Source organism: Nuphar pumila, chromosome 4 (genome assembly GCF_984573655.1).
Source record: "Nuphar pumila chromosome 4, dmNupPumi1.hap1.1, whole genome shotgun sequence".
Classification (NCBI taxonomy): Eukaryota; Viridiplantae; Streptophyta; class Magnoliopsida; order Nymphaeales; family Nymphaeaceae; genus Nuphar; species Nuphar pumila.
This window is the reverse complement of record NC_143252.1, coordinates 132,189,610-132,213,443: the sequence shown is the minus strand read 5'-3', so window position 1 is coordinate 132,213,443 and position 23,834 is coordinate 132,189,610. Positions and strand designations below refer to the sequence as shown.

The 23,834-nt window shown below is 39.3% G+C and overlaps 1 protein-coding gene across 1 annotated transcript; it reads left to right on the top strand.

Annotated features, from left to right (window-relative positions):
* The first annotated feature begins 7,741 nt into the window (after positions 1-7,741).
* Positions 7,742-10,296, top strand: LOC149841103 (universal stress protein PHOS32-like). The gene is made up of 4 exons (XM_090004664.1): positions 7,742-7,967; positions 8,089-8,201; positions 9,139-9,257; positions 10,078-10,296. The coding sequence occupies exons 1-4, from the start codon at positions 7,793-7,795 to the stop codon at positions 10,166-10,168; spliced, it is 498 nt and encodes a 165-aa protein (XP_089860790.1). The 5' UTR covers positions 7,742-7,792; the 3' UTR covers positions 10,169-10,296.
* The last annotated feature ends 13,538 nt before the right edge of the window (positions 10,297-23,834 follow it).

The window sequence follows — 23,834 nt, the reverse complement described above, 5'->3', positions numbered from 1 at the left end:
GTGGATTGATATTTGCTTGATGGTTGTGGATTTAATTGTAGACCATTGGTTAATACAAATTGATGGTGCAACAAATATACAGGTTCGCATTTTTTTGGCATCATGATGTGTTTCTTTTATCACTTGAAGCTCTGAATATCAAAGCAAACTCAATAGATACGAATTTTGACACCTCAAAATGTAAATTACAGCAAAATATGCACCCTCTGTGATTTGAGCATGCTTTTGATTAAATGGTCTCTTTTCTTTTCTATTTTTTAGTGTCACATGACATTGTATCTGCAACATTTTTATCTTGTTGTGCAGAAAACCAATGGTTGTTTTGAAATGGGAGAATGTTTGAAGAGCGGATTGCAATGAATGAAATCATATCACTATAGGACTAGCACCGAGATTATATTCTCAACATGTAATGGGGTTGGGTCTACTTGATTCCTTTTAATGTATGACAATATATTATAATTATATATGATCACATTTATGAAACTAAATTGATTTTCTATAGTTTTGTGTTGTTGATTTTGTGTAAAGTATCACTCATTTGAAAAGAGAAAATAATAGAATAACAATATTAAAAGTACCAACAAAATGGGTTAATGACCAACCTATTCATAAAGGTATTCTTAATATACTAAACACTGAAAATGAATAATATTGTAGTACATAAAAGTATAACATCTCATATAGAGGTGTTTATATCCATGACTCATATCATTCATCCTGGTGATATAGGATATCATGTGAACCCACATGAAAATTAAACCGAGATAACTGTATAGAACCTCGATGAAGTGTTTTTTTATGTCAATGGGTCAAGTGAGAGAGTGTTGGATTTTGGATCGGATAGGATCCAACCTGGATGTGACCCATATTAACATGGGCACATCAAGGGACATACATGGGTGTGGCTCTTGGGTTTTGGAGGTTACAGGACAGTTATGAGGTCCATTTATCCCCATTAGGGACCTCCACTAGTTCCCATTATAGATCACCAAATCTCTCTATAAATAGGAGACCCATAGTGGTGTGATGAGGGCCACATTCGTGTGTGTTTTCTCTCTAGGTTAAAGGGTCCTACTCATCGCTCGACATTCTGGCCTAGGATCATTGAGAGTGTCAATTGTCTGAGGATAATGCCGACCACCTAAATCCACTGAAGTGTTGTTTAGATCATCCATAGCCGCATCCAGTAAGTGGCTCTTCAGCGATCCATTTTATGCTAATAACCGGTGTGCAGTCGGTGATGAGGGGTTTCCCAAAAAAAAACAAGGGGCATAATTGCAAATGAGAACTCATCACACAGATTTGACGCTCAGGCATGAACCTATCCCATTAATAACCCGCTATTCATTGCTTATGGTTGGTCCAATGTGCCCAACGTGCTTGGACGCCAAAGAAGACTTAGTCCAAACCCAAGTCACAGCCTAACACCACCCAACGAAGATATACATGGCAAATAATACACAAAAAAGGCCTTTGATTTGAAAAACGATGCCTTATTGTCATGTTATTCTACATGTTCACCAACGGAGGGCTTCGCTGCTACCAAAGGCAAGGAATATGGTTCTTTCCAGCCAACTGTGCTAAAATCTAGTGATATACCCCTAGTAAATTCTATTAAAAATATATATATTCCTTCTAGCAGTTAGCTTTATTCTGCTTTCTTTTTCTTTTCTTTTTTTCTTTTTTAACAGTTCTTTTTCTTTTTCTTTGTCAATCTAAGGGAATCCCCTCAGGTCGAATTGCCTATGGTCTGAGCTCATCTCTCAACCCATCCATGGCGTGGTAACTAAGGGTGTCAACAGGTCGGAACTGGTTTGGTCGTAGGTAGGTCTAAACCCGCACCTGACTTTGAGATGCTCATACTGAGTTCGGAACCAATCCGATCAAACACACTAAAAGAAAAACCAGTCCAGGGTCCTACAAGAATTGCATGAACAGACTCGATTCATATCCAATAAAATAACATCTTTTACCTATTTTACATTGAAAATTGCAAACCCTAATCGAAACTTGAGTCAGACCTGGGTCTAGTATGAAATCACACAAACCATATCCGCCTCCATATGCTAGTCGGACTCTATGAGTCCCATTTGGATTTTAATCAGACATTTTTTTATCACCAAACCCTGACCCTACAGGGTTCTGTACAGGTCAGGAGCCGGTCAAACCCAATTGACGTCCTTGCTGGTAAACCACTATCCAAAGAGCTCATCATTAGGAATGGCAGTGGACTGGGGCGGTGGTGGGGGACAAGGTCTCCACCCCCGCCCCGTCTCAAAATCCTGCCCTCCATCCTCACCTTCATCCCGGCACGGGTTTTGGTTTTAACTTTCATCCCTGCCTCCATCCTGGTTTCATGCCCTTCATCCTCGGTCCAAATGGCATGAGGCGGGGCGGCACCCCATTTCCCCTCTGTCCATTGTCATCCATAAAGAAGAATTGGAGACGGGGCACGGCAGGGCAAAGCGGGGATCAGGACGTGGATGGGGCAGGGTGGGGAAAAGCGTAAGTCCATCCCCGCCTTCATCCCCGGGTTTTGATTTTAACCTCCATCCCCGTTTCATGTCCTCCATCCCGGGTCCAAACGAGGCGAGGCAGGCGGGGCCCATTTTCCCACGGTCCACTGTCATTCCTACTCATCATGGAACAAAAGTGCAGCAGTTACTGTCTCTTTTTTTTATTCTCTGTTTTTAATAATTTGATAGGGTTAAGTTGTATAAAGATCATATTTTTCATCAGAAAAGCATGATCTAAGGCCTCAATTCATGTCAAATCAACCATGCTAAATTCTTTCAACAATGAGATTACAAAGTGGCTATAACCATAGGGCATGACGTTTAAGATGACTGGACCCAGACACTAGTTTCTTTGTGCTTTTCATAAATAGCTTCTACATTTTCAACTTTAACCTATTTTGATCATCTAATATTAGCTCAAAACAGTCCTTCCAATGGAGGGTTTACATCAAACAACCCAGCAATCACCTTTGAACCAAAAGTTATTATTTTTTTTAGAGTAAGAGAAAAAAGTTTTATTAATAATAGTTCAGAAAAGACCAAGAAGTTTCGTCTTGATATCAGAGAATTTACAAAGGAAGAGCATCACCAAGTCAATCGGCAACCAATACAGCTAGGCTTAGTTAAGGATCCAAAAGGGAGGTCCCAAGATGAGCTTCCAGAAGCACGATGGCCCTGCAGACTAAGGTCCTACCAAGCCAAATTAAACAGTGTTTGAAAGAAGGGGCAGGACCAAAACAGATGTTCAGCTGATTTCAAATCTTGCTCACACATACAACACCGATTTACAAGTTGGACACCCCATTTTTTGAATTCGGTCCAAGGTGTTTACATGATCTGCCAACAGAACTTAAACCATAAACTGAGCACAGGGCAAAGGATCACGACTCCAAACAGCTCCTTTAGGCAGCCAGTTCATTCCTGCTTCCAAGCAAGTGGAATTGTTCCAGACCGAGCCTTTGAAACTCGCTAAAAAGCTTGTTGGGTCAAGATTCACCCAATACTGCACAAGCCTCTGAAATTTATCCAGTGACACGAATAACATGATGCCACTGTGAATACGCCATTCAATGCGAGGGACCATTTTTTTTTTTAAAGGTAAGCTGGGGTCATCAGGCAGAACCCTATGATCAGTTATACAACTATACGATTGGGTTTTGAACCTGCAACATCTCAACACAAGATGACGTGCACTGGCTGCTCCTACCGGACCTGTTGGTGAAGCTAAAACAGGGTAGCGCGTTGCCACAGGCCATGCAGCTTTAGCGAGATCCAGTTGGCTGCCTTCAAGGGGTGCAGGTGACATCTCTACAAATATGAATTGCCTTTTTCTCAAAAGAAAAAAGATTCAAATATCATATCAACATGATCTTTTATTTAAGCTAGGATTGCTTTCTAGCCTTTCTGCAAAAATTATCTCAACCACGCCTGCTGTCACGGGCTAATTTTTGCTCAATAAGCCCATGCAGCACAACGGTCCTCCTTGCCGTCACAAGCCTTCTAATCGCAATCTCATAGCGACTTTTGCCACGGACATAGAATAGCTCGCAACCAGTAGCACGCTAGACTAGCCAATATGGCCAGACTAACGGCCACAAGCCACCCACCAACACTTTCAATGTACTGAATCAGAATATTGGCCCTGTGCGCTATCCCGCGCACAGCTGCCTAGCGGAAGCTCTTCAAGCGCATCTTCAAATGTGTTCCATGTTATCAAAGTCACTTTGTGCATAGTCGTCCCATACCAACTAAGCACTTCCGAGAAGGGCACCAACCTGCCTTAGTTTGGCATGCCATTGTGCACATCGCAGCTCCATGCGCAAGCCAGTTGAAACCTCGCCACTGAAGGATCCAAGTCTTTCGACCCCCAGTCCGAAGACCAGTTGATGATTTCATGCCATAGCGAAGAGCACCACCCAAACTCATTCGCTGGCGCATAGGCTCTCTCTTGCCTAGCCCCGAGTATCTTTACTCGGTTGGAATCACCTAGTGTGACTCCTGGGGGAATTACTCCTAACCCACATGCACCCCCGTGCGTCCAATCGCCTCGTGTGGGACATCCGCAAGTTGAGAGGTTCTTTAGCACTCTCCAAAGGCAACACCCTCTGGTCCGCTGGCACTGCTTAGCCAAACAACGCTCCACGTCTGTGCTGCCATACAGCGATGCACTAACGACGATATCGTTGACTATCGCATGCCATGCTACCATCGCACGTCACCGATCAAGCTGACGCATACCGCGCGTTCTTACGCTCGATGCATTTTCCACTCAATAGAGCTCTGCACTGCTCATGCCCCATTCCAACCTCGGCCCGGGACATGCTCCCCCACCCAAGCCATTATACGTCCTCGATAATATTGGTGTAGGTAAGAACGCAGTTAGCTTGATCTGCCAGTTCCCTTTTGTGTTAACTTTTGGCTAACTTGTTTTTCTTCCAAGCTCAACTTGTTCTGGTGTCCATCCACCATCTCCACAATCTTCAATATGCCAAGTCCCATACCTTAGCGCATCTCTGATCGCTTAGACAACAGTCTTCTGCTTTCTCGCAACGAGCATTCCATGCTTGTGGAACCCCAATGTAGTTCCAACTCAAGCAGGGCATTTTAGCCTGCACGACAAGCTTGTCGTCATGAAGCTCATGGCTGGGTTGCCTTCCAACCTCAGCAAGGGCACTTTGAGCCCTTTGTGATCCTCTCAGAGAAAGATGACCACCAATGTTTCCCGCAGAGATCTCTATCCCTTTAGGACAACATTTACGGTTTTTCAATGATCCATCTAAGTCCTCAAGTGGGAAATGCTTTGCTGGAGCATTAACCCAATGTGATCCTTCAGAGTGTCTTCGTGGCACTCGTCCTCCTCACATAGGCACCTTCGGCCCAATGTTGCTGCGTCCTCCTCACATAGGCACCTTCGGCCCAATGCTGTTGCTCCTCTCCCGAAGCCCGCATGCTGCAACTCTCTTCTAGAGTCAGCAGAGAATTTCCGCAGGGATCAACGATCCAAGAACAACAACTCTTTCCACATACACACTTCTCAGAGAACTTTCGATTTAAGGGATCGAACCGACGAGCATCTTTGCTCAACATGGGCACTCCGCTAACCCACAAACTTGGGAGAGAGCACAAGTTTTATCAAGTCTCCCCGACCCAAAGGTGCAAATCCTTCCAGCCGAATCCAACGTGCATTCTCTGCATGCAGAAGGCAAACGCTACGCTCCACCTGTGAGCCTAACGCACAACTGGTGAGAATCTTTTTGATTTATTTGTGTTTCCTTAGCCAGCAACTGAACAACAACCTTACGCTTCAGAATATCGTGGTAAAGATGTCCCATACCATCCAACCACTACTTTGCTTCAAAGATTCGATTCACCAATCTTTAGTTACGCAATTTTGCATCGCAAGAATAAACCATCTTTGTTCCATTCAGTGTCGCACATGAATAACAAGGTTTCCGTGAACATTTTCTTTTTGAGTGTATCTTGCTCAAGATATCGATCTGCTCTGATGCCAATTGTCACGGGCTAATTTTCGCTCAATAAGCCCATGCGGCGCAACGGTCCTCCTTGCCGTCACAAGCCTTCTAATCGCAATCTCATAGCCACTTTTGTCACGGACATGGAATAGCTCGCAACCAGTAGCACGCTAGACTAGCCAATATGGCCAGACTAACGGCCACAAGCCACCCACCAACACTTTCAATGTACTGAATCAGAATATTGGCCCTGTGCGCTACCCCGCGCACAGCTGCCTAGCAGAAGCTCTTCAAGTGCATCTTCAAATGCGTTCCATGTTATCAATGCCACTTTGTGCATAGTCGTCACATACCAACTAAGCACTTCCGAGAAGGGCACCAACCTGCCTTAGTTTGGCATGTCATGGTGCACATCGCAGTTCCATGCGCAAGCCAGTTGAAACCTCGCCACTGAAGGATCCAAGTCTTTCGACCCCCAGTCCGAAGACCAATTGATGATTTCATGCCATAGCGAAGAGCACCACCCAAACTCATTCGCTGGCGCATAGGCTCTCTCTTACCTAGCCTCGAGTATCTTTACTCGGTTGGAATCACCTAATGTGACTCCTGGGGGAATTACTCCTAACCCACACACACCCCCGTGCGTCCAATCGCCTCGTGTGGGACATCCGCAAGTTGAGAGGTTCTTTAGCACTCTCCAAAGGCAACACCCTCTGGTCCGCTGGCACTGCTTAGCCAAACAACGCTCCACGTCTGTGCTGCCATACAGCGATGCACTAACGACGATATCGTTGCCTATCGCATGCCATGCTACCACCGCACGTCACCGATCAAGGTGACGCATACAGCACGTTCTTACGCTCGATGCATTTTCCACTCAGTAGAGCTCCGCACTGCTCATGCCCCATTCCAACCTCGGCCCGAGACACCTGCAATCTTTAATGTTTTACATAATCGCACACTAACAAACACAAACAGGTGCAACTCAGGGCGTCGCAAAATGCGCTAGCCATGCGGCAGGTTGACGTGGGCGCGAGGAACGAATCAAACACTAAAATGGTAGGTAGAACAACCATTTAATGGAACTTAATAAATCAGGTGACATTCAAATTAATAATCGATGAAGTATCGCACATATGGACCACACATTGAGTGGGTTTGAAGCCTTTAGAATCCTTGGTCATCACCATATTCTTTTTTGGACGATGACGTAGATAAGACATTTTTGTGCACAATATCATAACTGGCTGAAAACTAGAAATTATGACAAAGTTAGCCTATTTACTTAATTTTTTCTCAACAGTCTTGCCTCTTGTCGCCTGAAAATTCAGGTGTCTTGGTCTTAATTTTTTTCAAAAGGAAAAAGCTTACATGACACTTGATTTTTTTAAACCGAAACTTGGACATGCGGTTTTGACCAAGGCGCCTAATTTTTCAAGCAAGAGCCAAACCGCCAGATTTGTTTTCGTAGGGTTACCTGCAGACCATTTGAACATGTTCATGTAGTTATATGTAAAAGAAACCATGTATCAAAGGCTGAAGAGATGTATTGTAATTATGGAATGGTGTGGTGACATGGGGAAAGCGGTAGGAAAAGTATAGGGCCAGCTTGATGGTGGTTACACGATTAATAATAATCAAGACAATAATAAAACTACACACATATTCTCATCTGGATGTCCCACCGAACTTCCTCTATAAAACAACTGGGAAAAGCAAATGGGGTCCTTCTTTTTCCTTGGGAATAAAGCTTTACCCGTCTCCAACCAGAGAGAGAGAGAGAGAGAGAGAGAGAGAGAGATGGCAGTGCCTCGCACAATTGGAATCGGCATGGATTACTCGGGAAGCAGCAAGTCTGCCCTACGATGGGCAGTCGACAACATAGTCGGCAACGGAGACACTCTCGTTGTCATCGATGTGCAGTCTACCAAATCAGACTTCCCTCAGAAGCAGCTCTGGGAAGCCACCGGCTCACGTACTGATCACCCTTTATGCTTTCTCCTTTTCTCTCCTCCTCTTCTTAATTCCCCGGATTCATGTGCTTTGTTTACAGCATGCATCTTAATGAACGAATGTTTGTGCTCCTGATTTTGTAGCTCTAATTCCTCTTGATGAGTTCAAGGTGGCTAACTTGTTGAAGCAGTACGGACTCGACACTCCTGACCCTGAGGTTCTCGACATCTTGGACACCGTCTCCATGTCCAAGAACGTAAGTCCTGATTTTGTTATTTTCCCTTTAGGTTTCTTTTTGTTGGTTCGGTCGCAGAGGGGATAACTAGCTGTTTTTCCATCGTTTACTAGGATATGATATCTCGAAATTGAAATCTTGATGCTTTCACTGTGTTGTATGGAAGGTTAAAGGAAGATGAGGGCCTTCTCTTTTAATTGACTATATCAGGTCACCATGTTTTACTTTCTGTAAACTGGCTCTTGCTTATCAGACGTGGTTAGGTGGGTCGGTTTAAAGCGTTGATGTTGAAGGATGTCAAAAATTCAATATTCTGTGTGTCCTTTTGCCAGAACTAGCCAAAGCATCAATTTTCTTGATGGGCCGGGGTTGTATGCGATTGTTGTGCTCTATAGCACTAAGAAAAAAGATCAAGTGCAATCACATTGTACATTTTAAATATGCTGTTGCACTTGAGCACCCACCATCTGCTGTTGCGCCTGGCATCTGACAGGCCATCTGGGGAAGATGGAGGGTGCTCATTAATTGTGGCAGCACATGTCAAAAGTGTCCAATGTGATTTCACATGATCCAGCCTCGGTCTCTAGCGCTGGTTTCCCGTGTGTGTGCAATAAATGGGATAGAAGAAAACCTTGGGTGGTTGTTTTCAAAGACTCGGTGCAATATTCCATTGAATTACCAAGTTTATATGCATATTATGGAAAGAAATTTTCTGCTAACAATTACCATTGAGGGAGGATCAGGTGCAATGTGATTGCACACTTTTGGTGTGCTACTGCACCCGATCACCCACCATCTGGTGTTGGGCCCCGACGCCCCGTGGCTGATCAGGTGCAGCAGCACACTTAAAGTTAACAATCACGTTGCACCTGATCTCAATTCGTTAGCACTGTTGTTTCTTGTTGCAGAAACTATTATTTATTTTATAAGAATAATATTTGATGGAATATATAAACAGGCGAAAGTGGTTGCTAAAATTTACTGGGGAGATGCGAGGGATAAGTTGTGCAATGCAGTGGAGGACTTGAAACTCGACTCCCTCGTGGTGGGGAGCAGGGGACTGGGGCCACTCCATAGGTATTTTCCCTAGTCTCTTTTTGTTTTCTCAAAGGGTTTTCGTACTTTTCAATCATGCCTTTCACCACCATTAATTGTCGTTATTTAGGAATCATAGTGTTATCTGTGGCCTTCACCCAGGACAGTTCTGCTCTGTTACAAACATGTTATAACTGTGTGCTAGCTCTTCTTTTAATTTTAAACTGTCAACAAAATTGATAATTGTCAGGCCATTTTAAACAAAATAATGTGCAACTCTAACATGCATGAGTTCAACATATTTGAAATAAGAATGCCGAATTTCAGGCCATCAAGTTTCAGCTCCAACTTCTATTTTCTTTACAATTGTTCCATTCAAGACCACTCAATTAATGTGTTTAAGCCAACCTCCCCTTTTCTTTCGGTGGCAATGTCATGCAAACGTTTTCACTATTGGCAAGAGTTTGTCTACGGTAAAGGTCATGCCTATCCTAGAAAAATTTTGGAGCAGACAATAGCAAATCGGTCCCAAGGGGGGCCTTTGTTGCTAGACGGGCAGTCAAGGTTCGTTTTTTATGGGGGCATCGTCTCTCTGCGCAAGCCAATGTGTAGCATAGGCCTCAGGGCAGGGGTCCTAAGAACCTCTAAGGTTTACGCTGCCGGCGCGATCGTAAGTATGGCATGCTGAGCCAGCGCGACCAGGTCTTGGATACGGTCTCTTCGGGTTATAAATTCAAAAAAAAAAAAAAAACAATAGCAAATCGATCGGCCCTTGCAGTGTCCTGTTTATATAATCTATTTGTCAATTTGTTCTTCGGTAAATAAAAGGCATACTAAGATTGAAGTTTACATGTGCTTGCAGGGTCCTACTCGGCAGTGTCAGCAACTACGTGGTGATAAATGCAACATGCCCAGTGACGGTTGTGAAGGAAGCAGCAGCACCCAAACCTTAGTTTGTCTGTTTCCCTCTGGTTGCTATACTGGTATTTTTGTTAAAGTGTATAATGGATTGGACGAGTGTGCTGTGTTTGTGAAGTCACATTTGCTAGCTAGCTAGTGTGTTTGCTCTAGTGTTTCCACATGTTGACTCCTTTGCTTTCCATACTTTTTCTACAAATTTCCTCTTTTTGTTATTCATCCTTATGTTGTGATGTAAATTTGGTTTTGGTTTTGGTTTATAATAAGCCTGAAGAAGGCTTAGTCAAGCACTCTGTTAGTTGAGCACTTTGAGACAAACTGGGCCCAAGTTGGCTCTGAAGAAATATATGGTGGCCCAGCCCAGCCCAGCCCAGCCCAGCCCAGCCCAGCCCAGCCAGTTGCGATGTATAAAGCGCATCAGGGGAACGGCTAAGTGCCATGGCTATCTGACACATGACAGCATTGCATGGGGGGGCCATAGTTACAGAGTGCACAGTGCAGGCATGTGATTGGTTGTGTTAAATAACCATGGCACTTAGCCTCTTTCTGGATCCCTCTCATTTTTTTTAGCTAACTTGGGAAAAACATTCCATCACCGACAGGTTGGTTAAACTTTTGAGGTCACTCTTATCGACTGGGAGTCTCAATGCTCTACAAAAATATGTATTAGTGGATCTCAAACTCTTGCTTGGAAGGATAGGTGAGGGTGCACATTCACTTTTGACAATATCAGTTGTCATAAAAGGTTTGTGAAGGTTTTAAAAACAAATGTAATAATTGTTGTTGTTTGCTTCAAAATATGTGTTTTAAACCCCGTTTTTTTACCAAATAGCTATCCTTTTATCTAAGCTTTTTTAGAATGATTTTTGGAGGAAGAAAAAATAACTTTATGAAAATAAATTGTTAGTCATGTATTGATCATTTTTTAGAAAACCTAGTTTAAATAGTTTATTGGTGACTTCAGAGTATGTCAATTGAAGATTGAATTTGGCCTTGGACTTGAACTCAGATTCGGCCTAGCTCACCCAAGCCGACCAAGCTTGGTTTGGTCTTGATGTAGCTTGGTTTGACTGTTGGGCTTTTTTTTTTTAATTCATATAATAGAGTCTTTAAAACCTTTTTAAAAGAGTTCTATTCACATGTCAATCAAGAACTATGTCTAACCCTAACGTCTGGCCTCTAGCACGATTGGATGCTAATGGGTTCATGTTAGCTATTAAATGCATGTATTAGTAAATGCAAAGTCATTGGTGTCAATGGATTGTTGTGGTCCTATTAACCTGGGTTTATTTATAAGCTATAGTTGTGCTTTGGACTAGACAACGGGCCGGGGGATTCACAGGTGGCTCGTGGTCCGGCCCGAATGGGTTGCGTTTAGGCTTAGTTTTTGGAAGAAGGCCCGACTCAAACTGGGCTTAAACCCGACCCGACAAAATCAGTCAGGCCAGCCCGCAGCAAGCTTGCTTTTATATATACACTAGATGATCGACCTGCCCATTTGGCCGTGCACTATAAGATAAAGGGAAAAAAAAGATTTACATACACATTCATCGAGAATAAAATATAAAAAAAACAACGGGGGCTCTACTTGTCTCACCTTGTAAAACTGGTAGGGGTCTGCCTAACCTCAGCTTACTCTGTCTAAAAAAAAGAGAGAATAAAAGTAAAAATAATGAACGATATTTTGGAGAGGAAGATAAATAAACCTGTAAAAAAGGGGAAGACTGACGTTTGAGACTTGAGAGAGAGATAGAAAAAAAAAATTTACAGGCAAGCTGGGGTTAGTTAGACCCTTGATTACCAGATATCTCTTAAGCCCCCATGTGGCAGAGGGATTCGAACCTAGGCCAGGACCCAGCTTGCCACATGGGATATATACCACCACGTGAGAGAAAGAAAATTGTTATAAATAATAGCTCATTAATTTTTGAAAAAGTTACAATGCGACGTGTACTTTTTTATGAAAACTCTATACATATGCTCATACAAATTTTTAATTACATTTTCAACCCACTTGACAAGAATGTCAATTGAGAAAAAGTTATAAAGCATTTAAGTTTTTGGACCTGATATATGCTTTTATAAAGCATTTAAGTTATATGCTTTTATAAAGCATTTAAGTTATAAAGCATTTAAGTTATATGCTTTTATAATATTTAGGATATACAGTATATAGTTAAAAAATGGATTCATCTATTCTTTTGCATTTTCTAAATTTTTATTAAAAGAACCTATGAATTTAAGAAAATGAACAAGAAATATTGTGAATATACGATGTCGATGAGACCCAGGGGCCCAACCCGGTCCGAATGTGACCCAGGGGCCAAACGGGTGGACCTTGGGTGTTGCATTAGAGCCGAGCCTAGACCCAATCTGGTTGGTCAATGGGTCGGACTTGACCAGGCCCGACTCAGTCCTGCCCATTGTCTAACCCTAGTTGTGCTTGGTGTTCTTCTTTCTTTCCTTTACTTTTTGTGTTGCATCTCTTTTTTTTTCTCCAGTCTTCTCCTTCACCCTCTTTGGGGCTGCTCAAGGTATATGTGTCATGGTGGTTGATCGTTTTAGTATGAAAAATGATCCGGATAGCACAAACAGGTATGAATTTGTGGTTCACCTTTCTACACCCAGTTTTTGAGAATCAACTCACTTTTAAGAGTGTCATTGCTATACGCCTCCAAGAAAATTTGGATTTCATCTTTTACCAAGGTGAGCCACAAAGATCGCTCAAACTTTTCAACGATATTTAAGGCAAAGATCAATGCAATTGAATGGATATGCCAAAGGATCTTATCATGCAAAGAACTACTTTTTTTTTAATTTATAACCCAAAGAAACCGCACCTGGCATTAAGACCTGGTCGCACAGGCTCAACCAGCCATACCTTGCAGGTTCAAAACCCAATGGTATAGTTGTAGTATAACTGGTAGGGATCTGCCTAACCCCAGCTTGCCTTTAAAAACTAAACGAAGCCTTCAAACAAAAAAAAATGCAAAAACAGGGGGCCCAGACAGCAAAACTAGAGAAGGAAGGGGTCCAGATGGCTAAAACCTGTAGAAATCAAAACTTGGGGTACAGCCTGTCATAGGATATATCCCAAATAGCTCAAACTAAAAATGCAGTAAGAGGGTTAGAGGGTCGAAAGGTGCTAGACGGCTAAGGTTGAAGAGCAGAGCCGGACCTGTAAAGAGGCCAATGAGGCTTGGGTCTCAGGGCCCCTAGGCCCCCAAAAAAAATTAGGGGCCCATTTTTAAGGCCAATGAGTATTGTTTAGGTAGTTTATATAAATATTTTATATATTTTTATTTAATATAATATAAATATTTGGAATATTATATTTATTTAATGTGAATGCAAATTTTATTGTTATTTTGATTCTTTAAAAAAAATTCGGAGGCGCTGCCCCCCGAACTCCTACCATTAATAGGGGGCCCATTTTTTCCCTCCGCCTCAGGCCCCATAAAACACAGGTACGGCTCTGTTGAAGAGGTGCAATCTCAGCAAGAAGGGCCTCGAACGGCCAAACTAGGGAGCTGGTAAGGCCCAGATGGCCGAAAGATACCAAACGACTCAGGTTGCAAAGGTGTAGTCTCAACAAAAGGGGAGCAAATGTTACGAAAGTTCGTGATCGTGATTGCAAAAAATTGTTGATAAAAGATTGAGACATATTTTAAATCACTAAAAACTTCTTTTTTAAAAGATATGGGGACGACGTTCAAGTCTCTATCATCCTTCTTTAGAGGGAAGACGGGTTTTTCGAACTCTCGTATCTCGAAATGCACTGAACGGTTTTATGCAATCAAATAAAAAAGAATGTATGAGTATCTTTGAATAAATCAAATATAAAAGCCGGAATAAAGCAAGGAAACTGATACAAAAATGTACCTTTCAGATTCGAGAGTTCGTTTAGCTTCTAGATTGGCTTTGTCCAACAACACCTCCATGCAGGTACGATAGGAGCCACAATGACTTTAAAAGAACCTTTGTGCAAGTATGTCAATGATATGGTTCTTTCTCTTCAAGGCCCGCATTCGGATGTGTAAATTTTGAATCCTCCAACCTTAAGGGTGAGTCCCTATTTATAGGCGTTCAGAACATATCTACATCATAGGACTTTTTGAGTTTGGATTTAGTCTAAATAGATTTGTGCTCACCTCAGATAAAAGATGAGGTTTTATCTAAGAAAAATATTTTTTCAAAATCATGCAAAAGTGGTTGGAGATGAGGCAAATATATTTCATTTGCATGAATTGATTGAACGGCTAAACTGGTTTGTCCGTTCTAAGATGGATGGCTAAACAGATTTGGCCATCTACTAGAGAGGATAAAAAAATTGTTGGATTGGCTGGATGGTTGAACTGAGATAGTCATCTAAGAAGGACAAGGTAGCTGGACTGCTAGACTGTTGAACTGAAGTAGTCATTCTGGGTCGGATGGCTGAACTGAGATGGCCCTTTGAATGTGGTGGACGGATGAACTACTTTAATCATCTGATAAATTTTCTCGGTTTTCTCACATTGTTCTCTTCGCAAACTTTATTTTGGGCAGCTTAGAAAAAAATTGGGTGTCTACAATAATGACAATATGATTCTAAGGTCATCTAATAGTTGTTTATGAGATCTTTACTATTTCATTATATGAGATCAATTTCTCTTGTTTTGTCATCCATTCCCTTGTGATCTTCTTGATGATTAACATCAAATCTCTTCATACATTCAACCCTTGGATTAGAGCTTTGTATTCTACATCATTATCAATATAGGGAAAATCCAATTTTAATAAATATGTCATTCTCTCTTTTTATAGGGTTACGATCACAATCCCAACACATGATTCATTGGCATTCCTTGATCCATCAAAATATAATTCTTATATATCATTGGCCTTTTCCAAATTCAGGATATCTTCATCAGGAAAATCATCATTGATTCTTGTTTTATCCTCTAAAGGTAAATTTGCTAAGTGATTGGCTAAAGTTTGGCCCTTGATTGATTTTTGCAAAACATATTTCAAATCTAATTCCATTAGTAATACTTGTCATTGGGCTATTCTTTCAATCAACACTGGTTTCTCAAAAAAGTCGTTTAATTGGATCCAACCAAGAATAATCTCGATCTCACATGCGAGCATATAATGTAAAATTTTTGAGTCACCCAAACCAATGCTAAATAACATGTTTTTGTCTTGTTGTCCTCTTTATAATAGGCAAGTAGGCCTCCACATGCAATTTCCTTCATTGAGAGACATAACAATAATGGTTTCCCGATGATAGGTGGTTTAAACACAGGAGTATTTAGGAGATATTATTTTACCTTCTCAAATGATTCTTGGCAATCTTTATCCCAAATCAACTCGGACCCTTTTCTCAAAAGCTTGTTAAATAGCTCACACTTAGTAGCTAAGTTTGATATAAATTTATAAATGATGAATTTTTCCTTGGAGGCTTCGTAATTGATTGATTATTGAGGGAGCTGAAATCTCGACAATGGCTCTGATTTTGGTAAGATCAATCTCAATACCCTTTTTGCTAATCATGAACCATAAAATTTTACCAGATTCCACACTAAAGACATATTTTTGGGGGTTCATCTTCAGTTTGTATTCATGGAGACAGTTGAAAACCCTAATGGTGGAATCCAAATGATTTTCCTTGGTTTTGGACTCGACTAAACAGTCATCTACATAGACCTTAATGTGTTGAAAATATTTTATCTTGAAAAATGACTATCATGTCATGTTGGTACGTTGTTATGGTGTTTTTAATATCAAAAGGCATACAACACCACAAAAAGTTTTGCAGGGTGTTGTAAAAGCGATTTTTAGTTGGTCCAAAGTATCCATCCATGAAAGAAAGCATCTCATGTTCACATACATTACCATTTAAAAAACTATGTTGGGTAAAGGGAAGGCATCCTTTGGAGTAGCTTTATGCAGGTATTTAAAATCGACCCAACCTCCTATTTTGCCATTAAGTTTCAAAACTACAACTATATTGCCAATCCATTCTGGGCAGTCTATAGAACGAATGAAACCTACTTTCAAAAGGTCCTATATAATTTCTTTAACCTAATTCTCTATTCTCTGATCAATCTTTCTAAGTTTTTGCTAAACTAGTTTAGAATTAAAGGTGGCACTCAATGAGTGTTGAGTCTAAACCTGGCATGTCTTAGAATGACCATGTGAACACATTCGTATACTGTTTTAGGAATTCTACCCGTTATTTTTATGTTAGAAATCTAGGTTGGTTCCTATCTTGACTATTTTTGGGTCCTCTAGAGTCCCTAGATTGACCATTTCAATTTTTTTGCTTATAATGAGTGATGGGTTTTCTTGCCTTACAAAAAACTTTCTAAACTCAGGTACCTCAATTAGGGGTGGGCATCATGCCGGGCAGTCCACAGCCTTTTAGCCCAAACCAGACCAAAATGGGTTGCAATGGGACCAGCACGGGTCGGCCCAGCTTGGCCCATGTATATATGTATTATATACATAATATATAATACATTATATATACTATAATATTATATATATATATATATAACATAATAGACATAATATATTATATAATAGGCCCAGCTGTGGTTTTCCCAACAGGGCACACTACAAGAAAACCGTGGATTAGCGACGGCCTCTATCCATCGCTAATTCGTCGCTAAGCCGTCGCTAAACTGTTTAGCGACGGATTAGCGATGGATAGAGGCCATCGCGAATTTTTGCTCGCTAATTAGCAGAAAAAATGATTTGTCGTTAATTCCGTCGCTAATTTGCGACAGATTAGCGACGGAAATTATCTGTCGCTAATCTGTCGCTAAATTTTAAAAAAAAAATAAAATAAATTAATCCTTGTCGGGCGGTATTCCGGCAGCACTAAGCCAGACTTATACCGCACCCGACAGGCATTGCATGCACAGAACGATCGCTCTGCCTCATCGCGAACCGGCGTCGACGTCCTCCATGAACCGGTGCTCTCCGGCGTCGCCGTCCTCCATGAACTGGCACCGTCATCTTCCGTGAACCGGCGTCGCCGTCATCCTTCGTGGACCGGCATCATCGTCCTCCGTGAACCGGCGCCGACGTCCTCCAGCGATCGCCGACCGTCCTCCGCCGTCACCGTCCTCCGTGAACCGACGTTGTTGTCCTCCGTGAACCGGCGCCGACATCATCCAGCGATTGTCGACCATCCTCCGGCGTCGCCGTCCTCCGTGAATCGGCGTTGTCGTCCTCCGTGAACCGGCGCCGACGTCCTCCAGCGATCGCCGACTGTCCTCCGGCGTCGCCGTCCTCCACTCTCATGTGCATGCTCTCCAACGCTCTCTTCGACGTCGCTCGGTTTAAATCGAGCGCGATCGATTTAAATTTCGAACGGGGAGAGAGGGAAAATTTCGCGCTCGGTTTAAATCGAAAATTAGCGACGAAAAAATTCCCTCGCTAAATCTTTCGCTAAAATGTTTTTCTTGTATTGAGAATTAGCGACGAAATAATTGTTGTCGTTAATTCATCGCTAATTAGCGACGGATTAGCGATGAAACAACTTTCATCGCTAATCCGTCGCTACTTAGCGACGGATTCACTAAGAAAGTTTAATCTGTCGCTAATTTGCGATGGAAAAAATCCGTCGCAAATTTCCGTCGCTAATTAAGATTTTTCTTGTAGTGCAACATAATAGACATAATATATTATATAATAGGCCCAGCTGTGGTTTTCCCAACAGGGCAGCCCATTATTGATGGGCCAAGCCATTGACCAAGCCGACTTAATCAATGGCCCGATTCATTATCGGGCCAAGCTAGCCCAACGCCCAACCCTAAGCTCAGTGATGTCTTTTTCGTTTTTTTGTCTTGGCTGCTTGAGTCCCTAAGGTTTTTTTTTTTTGAGATTTTCTAACTTGGATAGGCTTTCTTGAGAATTCTAATGAAACAGTTTTTTTATGATTTTTAGATTTTTCAATCTTTTTAAAAAAAAATGGTTTTTAAATTTTAATTTTTTTAATTTTTAAAAAGTTTATTTTTTTGGAATTTTAGGTTTTTTTGTTTTTTGGATTTTTGAATAAAAGAAAGCATTATTCACAAGAAAAGGTGGAGTAAGGAAAAATTCTTCAAAAACAAACATATTTTTAGAACTTTTATGTTTTTCTAAAAGCTTCCAACCAAAATAAAGTTGGGATGCAGCTATGAAAATACATAGTCAACCCGAGTTCGGTAATCAATCTGTGTTTTCTCTCGTCTATTCTGTTTTGCTTTGGAGTTTTGAGACATGCCTTTTTATGACAAATCCCATTTTCTTTGACATACTTTTTGAGCTCCTTGATATTGAATTCTCCTCTTTTATTCGTTTGAAATTTTTTTATATTTTTCTTAAATTGATTTTTCACCATTTTGAAAATTTTCAAAAAAATTAAAAACAAATTTGATATGAGAATCTTAAGCATTCATCAACACCACAACATACAAAATTTAGGAAGCGAAATAATAAATGCTAGAGCTTACAAATCATGGACTTTATATAATAATTTGGTGCAATGTTCTTCAACTAGAAAGAATGGGCATCTACACATTTTACCCTTATGATAATTCATTGTTCTTATAACTTATTTCAATTATATTATTCTTACCCAAAAAATAAACAATCTACTTGTGAGGATGACCAAACCTTTAATACTACACCTCCTTTTTAGCTGACAAGAATCAAAAAGAAAAAAAAAGACTTCTTTAGATAATGGTCCAAGTCCATAGAGATCACCTATTCTATCACCCTTCATCACCACCATGTTGTTGTCCTTGCCCTTAATCACAAAATTGTTAGATGATACTCTACACAATAAAGCATATCAGTGATCAATTGACTAATAGAAATCATATTTTTTTCATCTTAAGAACAACAAGCATGTTATCCAACACAAGAGAACTATCCACAACTTTCTGTTTGGTTGAGCCAACATGAATAATATCCAAATTTTTTTTCAGTGTCAACCATGATTTTTTCAGGTTCAACATATTTATAAAGATTGTCGAGTTTAACAAGATCCGAAGTGACATGACTAAAGTACATATTTCTAGGAACCATGCCTGATCATGAGCGTCTGACATCTTCATCACAACCAATGATTAAGGTATGTCATCATCCTCAAAGGCTTGGTTGAACCTATACCAACAATTAATGGCTTTATGGTTTAACTTATTATCGATTTGACACAACCTCCTTGTAATTCCCTATTTTTTAAACCACAAAATTAAGGAATTTTTTTTTTAAATTCCTTTACACAATTTTCAAAAAATACAGCGAAAACTCTTTTTAAATACGGTTCAAGTCTTGGGCGGGTTATAGATACAACACACATGCATAAGACTAGAATAACTCAATCAAACCACAATTAAATTTAAAATAAATCAAATATTAGTCAAAACTATTATAAGAGTTTACAGGACTTAACAAATCAAATAAACAAGTATCAAGTCCTCTCAAAAGCTTTAAAGAATTATGACCCTCTTGGAGTCACCCCGAGCCTACTGTCATTACCCTTCAGGCTACTCATTACCTGAAATATTATAAGTAGAGACATAAGTTCACAACCTCAGTAGGTAATAACCAAACACGTGAACACAAATATTTCAATCATAGAAATAAATATTGGCACATTTTCATATAACATCTAACTCAGGCAACATAACAATATCAGAATTAAGCAAAATTCACAATTACAAAATTAATCATGCTTGCATTCATATTATAGAATAAACATGTCATAATGCATCACGCTAATGAAATAATAATTTATGCACAAACTGAAATATTTTAATGATTCTATTTTGATTTCTTATGTTTCACTTTTCCTCCTACCCAAAGGTACACTCTCGGGTTCCTAACTTTGATCTAACCAATCAAATGAGGGGTATATTATGCCATGTATTTTATTAACCTCATTGAACAGAGGAATCTGTAACTTTACACTGAGGTTCCAATGAAGTAGTTTATAGCCGTGAGAAACCCTCAGTGGTCCTGCACAAAATTGATTCTTACTCTACAAAGATTTTGAACATACTACCTAGGACACATGGTGGTCTGAACCCCCTACGGTCAGAGACAGTAGACTAGGAGATGTCGCTGCTCTTCAAAACAAAACAATGGTCAATCGATCGTGTGTACCTTCACTCTCTTCAAAGTGGGCCCTAGTTTAAAGGACCTATTCTGAATGGGTCACGGGTGTTATTTAATTATTAGGCTCATAAATTAAATTACATGTACTCACAGCACACGCACTTTGACTCACAAGCTCAATCTCTCTACTGAATATTCCATAAGCAAGTCGGGTTTGACCCATCTAGATCCCACAACTCACACCGTGAGTCGAGCCTCTATGAGGCAATTATGTGATTATGTACATGGATATATTTTTTGTCTATAGTGGACCACAGGCACTCAAAGGTTCCACCGAACTCAGACTCACACCAAGCCACACACATGCTCATATCACACATTATTATCACCATGTCATATGCTCACGTGCATAAATAAAGGTTGCAACCAAATGCAATTCATTATCATACTTAAACAAGCAACAACATATGTAACAATTTACTTTACACTGATCATGCATTGAGATATTCAATGTTCATTAACAAGCATGTCATATAAATTGTTATAAATCAAGAATAACATGAAATACATTCAGTTTGCATGTATATCAACTCAAATTTTAAGATAAGCATTCATAATCATGCTGTATAATATAAAATACATGTAAGCATCTATACATGTTATAATGTGTAAATTCGGATCCATATTAACATATTTTTAGAAAACCTACCAAAAATCACAAGAACTGAATTCCACTCTCCCAATTTTATTGGAAATGCCCCCATGTCTCAGAAAAATATTCCAATAAATAGAACTGAAAAAATCATTACAATAAAATCAAGAAAGGTTTGGCACTAAATCTTGTCAGTAAAATATAAGACAGTTCTTGTAAACTACAAAATTTATCTTGGTTTGAGGAATTTCTCTAGATCTACAGAAAAATCTTTTGACAAAAATTTTTTTATAGAATCTTTTTATACACGTTACCTTTCAACCAGATGTTTTCTAATTTATTTTGATCAGTCTTCGTTGGGTCTTTAGAATCATCAAAATCGTTGGTTGAAACAGTCCTACAGACAAGGCAGAAAACTTATGCTTTATTGCAATGGACGTTTTGGCCTCAATATTGATTGAAACGAACTAAAACAAGATTTTAAATTCAAACATTGGATGTGTAGAATACTTCTGTATTTTTATTTTAATTTATTGAATTCATTTTCATTATGACATTGATTTTTTTCTAAAATAGGTCAGAATAAAAAATGATAACAGAAAAGCCAAGATTCAAACTCATGCAAGATCCATAAAGCAAGAACAAGATTCAAAGTAAAAATCCATACAATCATGATTTTTTATGCCCTAAACATATTTACATCATCACACAACACATATTTGCTCAGTTTCATTCTAATCTTTTTAAAACAATAACATGAATCATCCAAGAATCACAAAACCTTTAAGAAATACCTCATCAATGTAAAAATCATAAGAAACCCTAAAAATTTATGAAATTATGAATTCTTTATGCAATAACATATTTAATCATTCTAAACATGAAATAATATATCATATACACTCAGATCAACATGTTTTATCAAAAACATCAAAACTCTAAAAATGTTTTTGCCAAAACCTTCCTTTAAAATGATTTTGCGCATATAAGAACATGAATTCAAGCATAGAACAAATTTTTAAAACTTATAAAACTTATATTTTCTTAATATAACCTAAGATTAAAATATTAAACATGTTGAAACAAATAAGATTTAGCAAATAACAAGAAAGAAGTTTTTTCCAAATCATTTTTCACAGAAAAAGCCCTAAAATTGTTCTGTTTCGAAAATCATTTTTTTTATTTCATACTAAAAAAGATCCATAAAAAAGTGTTCTCTAGATTGAAAATCAATCTTAGAAAGGTGTTTCAAGGTATGATCCATCATTGGTTTATATGTGAAAATCGTCTCACACATATTTCATGTTTTTGAAAAAATCTATACTTATATGATTGATGTACCTACCCTAATCGGGTTCTCAAATGCAAATCGGCATTCATCTCCCATCTTATAACCTTAAAAGAGCTTCAATGACTATTGAAAAAGCTCCAAATAAGAAAGAAGAAAGAATAGTAAAGAAGAAGAATAAGAGATAAACCTATCTTTATATATATATATATATATATATATATATATATATATATATATATATATATATATATATATATATATATTAAAAAAGCCTGCCAAGGGAGGGCATCCCCTTCTTGGAATCCAAATTACAATGTACTCTATCTAATATGTTCTCTAAGAGTTCTATTCCAAAAATACACTAACTAACCCCTTAATTAAATAAATAATTAATTTAATTTACTATTATTTTTATGTTAATTAATTATGCATCCACTAGGAGAGCATCCTCACCTCTCTAGAATCTTCTAGGTTTTAAAGACTCTCCTAATAAGGTCTCTAGAAGCTGGAATGGATCCTACTTGGGTTCAAAACTTAAAAATGATTCAGATCCAGAAAACTTGATCAAGATCCAAAACTCAATTAAGATTTAAAACTCAATCCAGATCCAATCTCCAGTTAGGTTGGATCTAGAAACCAAAAAATATATCCAAATTCAAAAACCAAATTATAGATTCATATCCAAATATGAAATCCAAAACAATATTGAATTCAAACTCAAGTTTGGATAAGAACCTAACCCATTGAAGATCCAAATAACCCTAAGTCACTACCCTAACTCTGGCACCCAACTGGGCTGGGCATGAACCCTTTGAGTCTCTCATGAAACCCTAGTTTGAGTCTAAAATACCATTCAATCAACTTAAACTCTCAAATTTTGTCAAAATTTAAAATAGATTTTAACAATAATTTAAAAAATAAATTAAAGCAAAATCATGTATGTTACAGCCCTTATCTTTATTAGATTTGACTCACATGGGCAAACATGATGGTTAACACCCTCCACAGCAGGAGATGTTACACCCCTTATCTTTATTACATTTGACACATGGGCAACAAACATGATGGTTAACACCCTCCACAGCAGCATGAAGGCTGCACAATATTTCATGAATTTGTAACAAGGCAACTTCAGCATAAGACTGTCTAGATGGCTTTAGCATAGTTGTTAAGGAACCCTAAAACCATAATGTGATGGACCACTTGTTTGCCTGTATCAACCAATTCATCATATTTATTCTTCAAAGTTCCAACATCTTCATTCATCAATAAGTTTCAGCTTTAAGAAACCAAAATCTTTGAACCAGCGGGAATTCTCTTTCCTAAACAGTAACTAAGGCGGTACATACCTCCGATTTTTTAAGACCAACCGCGAACCCCAAGGTCTCTTGGGACAGGATCTCAGTTATCCAGCCTCGGGGTAATGAATCTGATTTCCTCCACACCAAAAATTCGGAGTTGGAGACGACAGCACTTTGTCCATCTTGTGACAGAAATGTGGGGTTAGGGACGGGATAGTTTCCATTGATGAAACCCATCATATCTTGGCTTTCAGTGAGGCCAAGTAACTGAGTTTTCCAAAAAAAAAAAAAATATGAAGTTGAAATGATTTAAGTTTGATGGTGACGAAGTTGGTCACGTTAAGGTTGAATGGGTAGGGGTATTT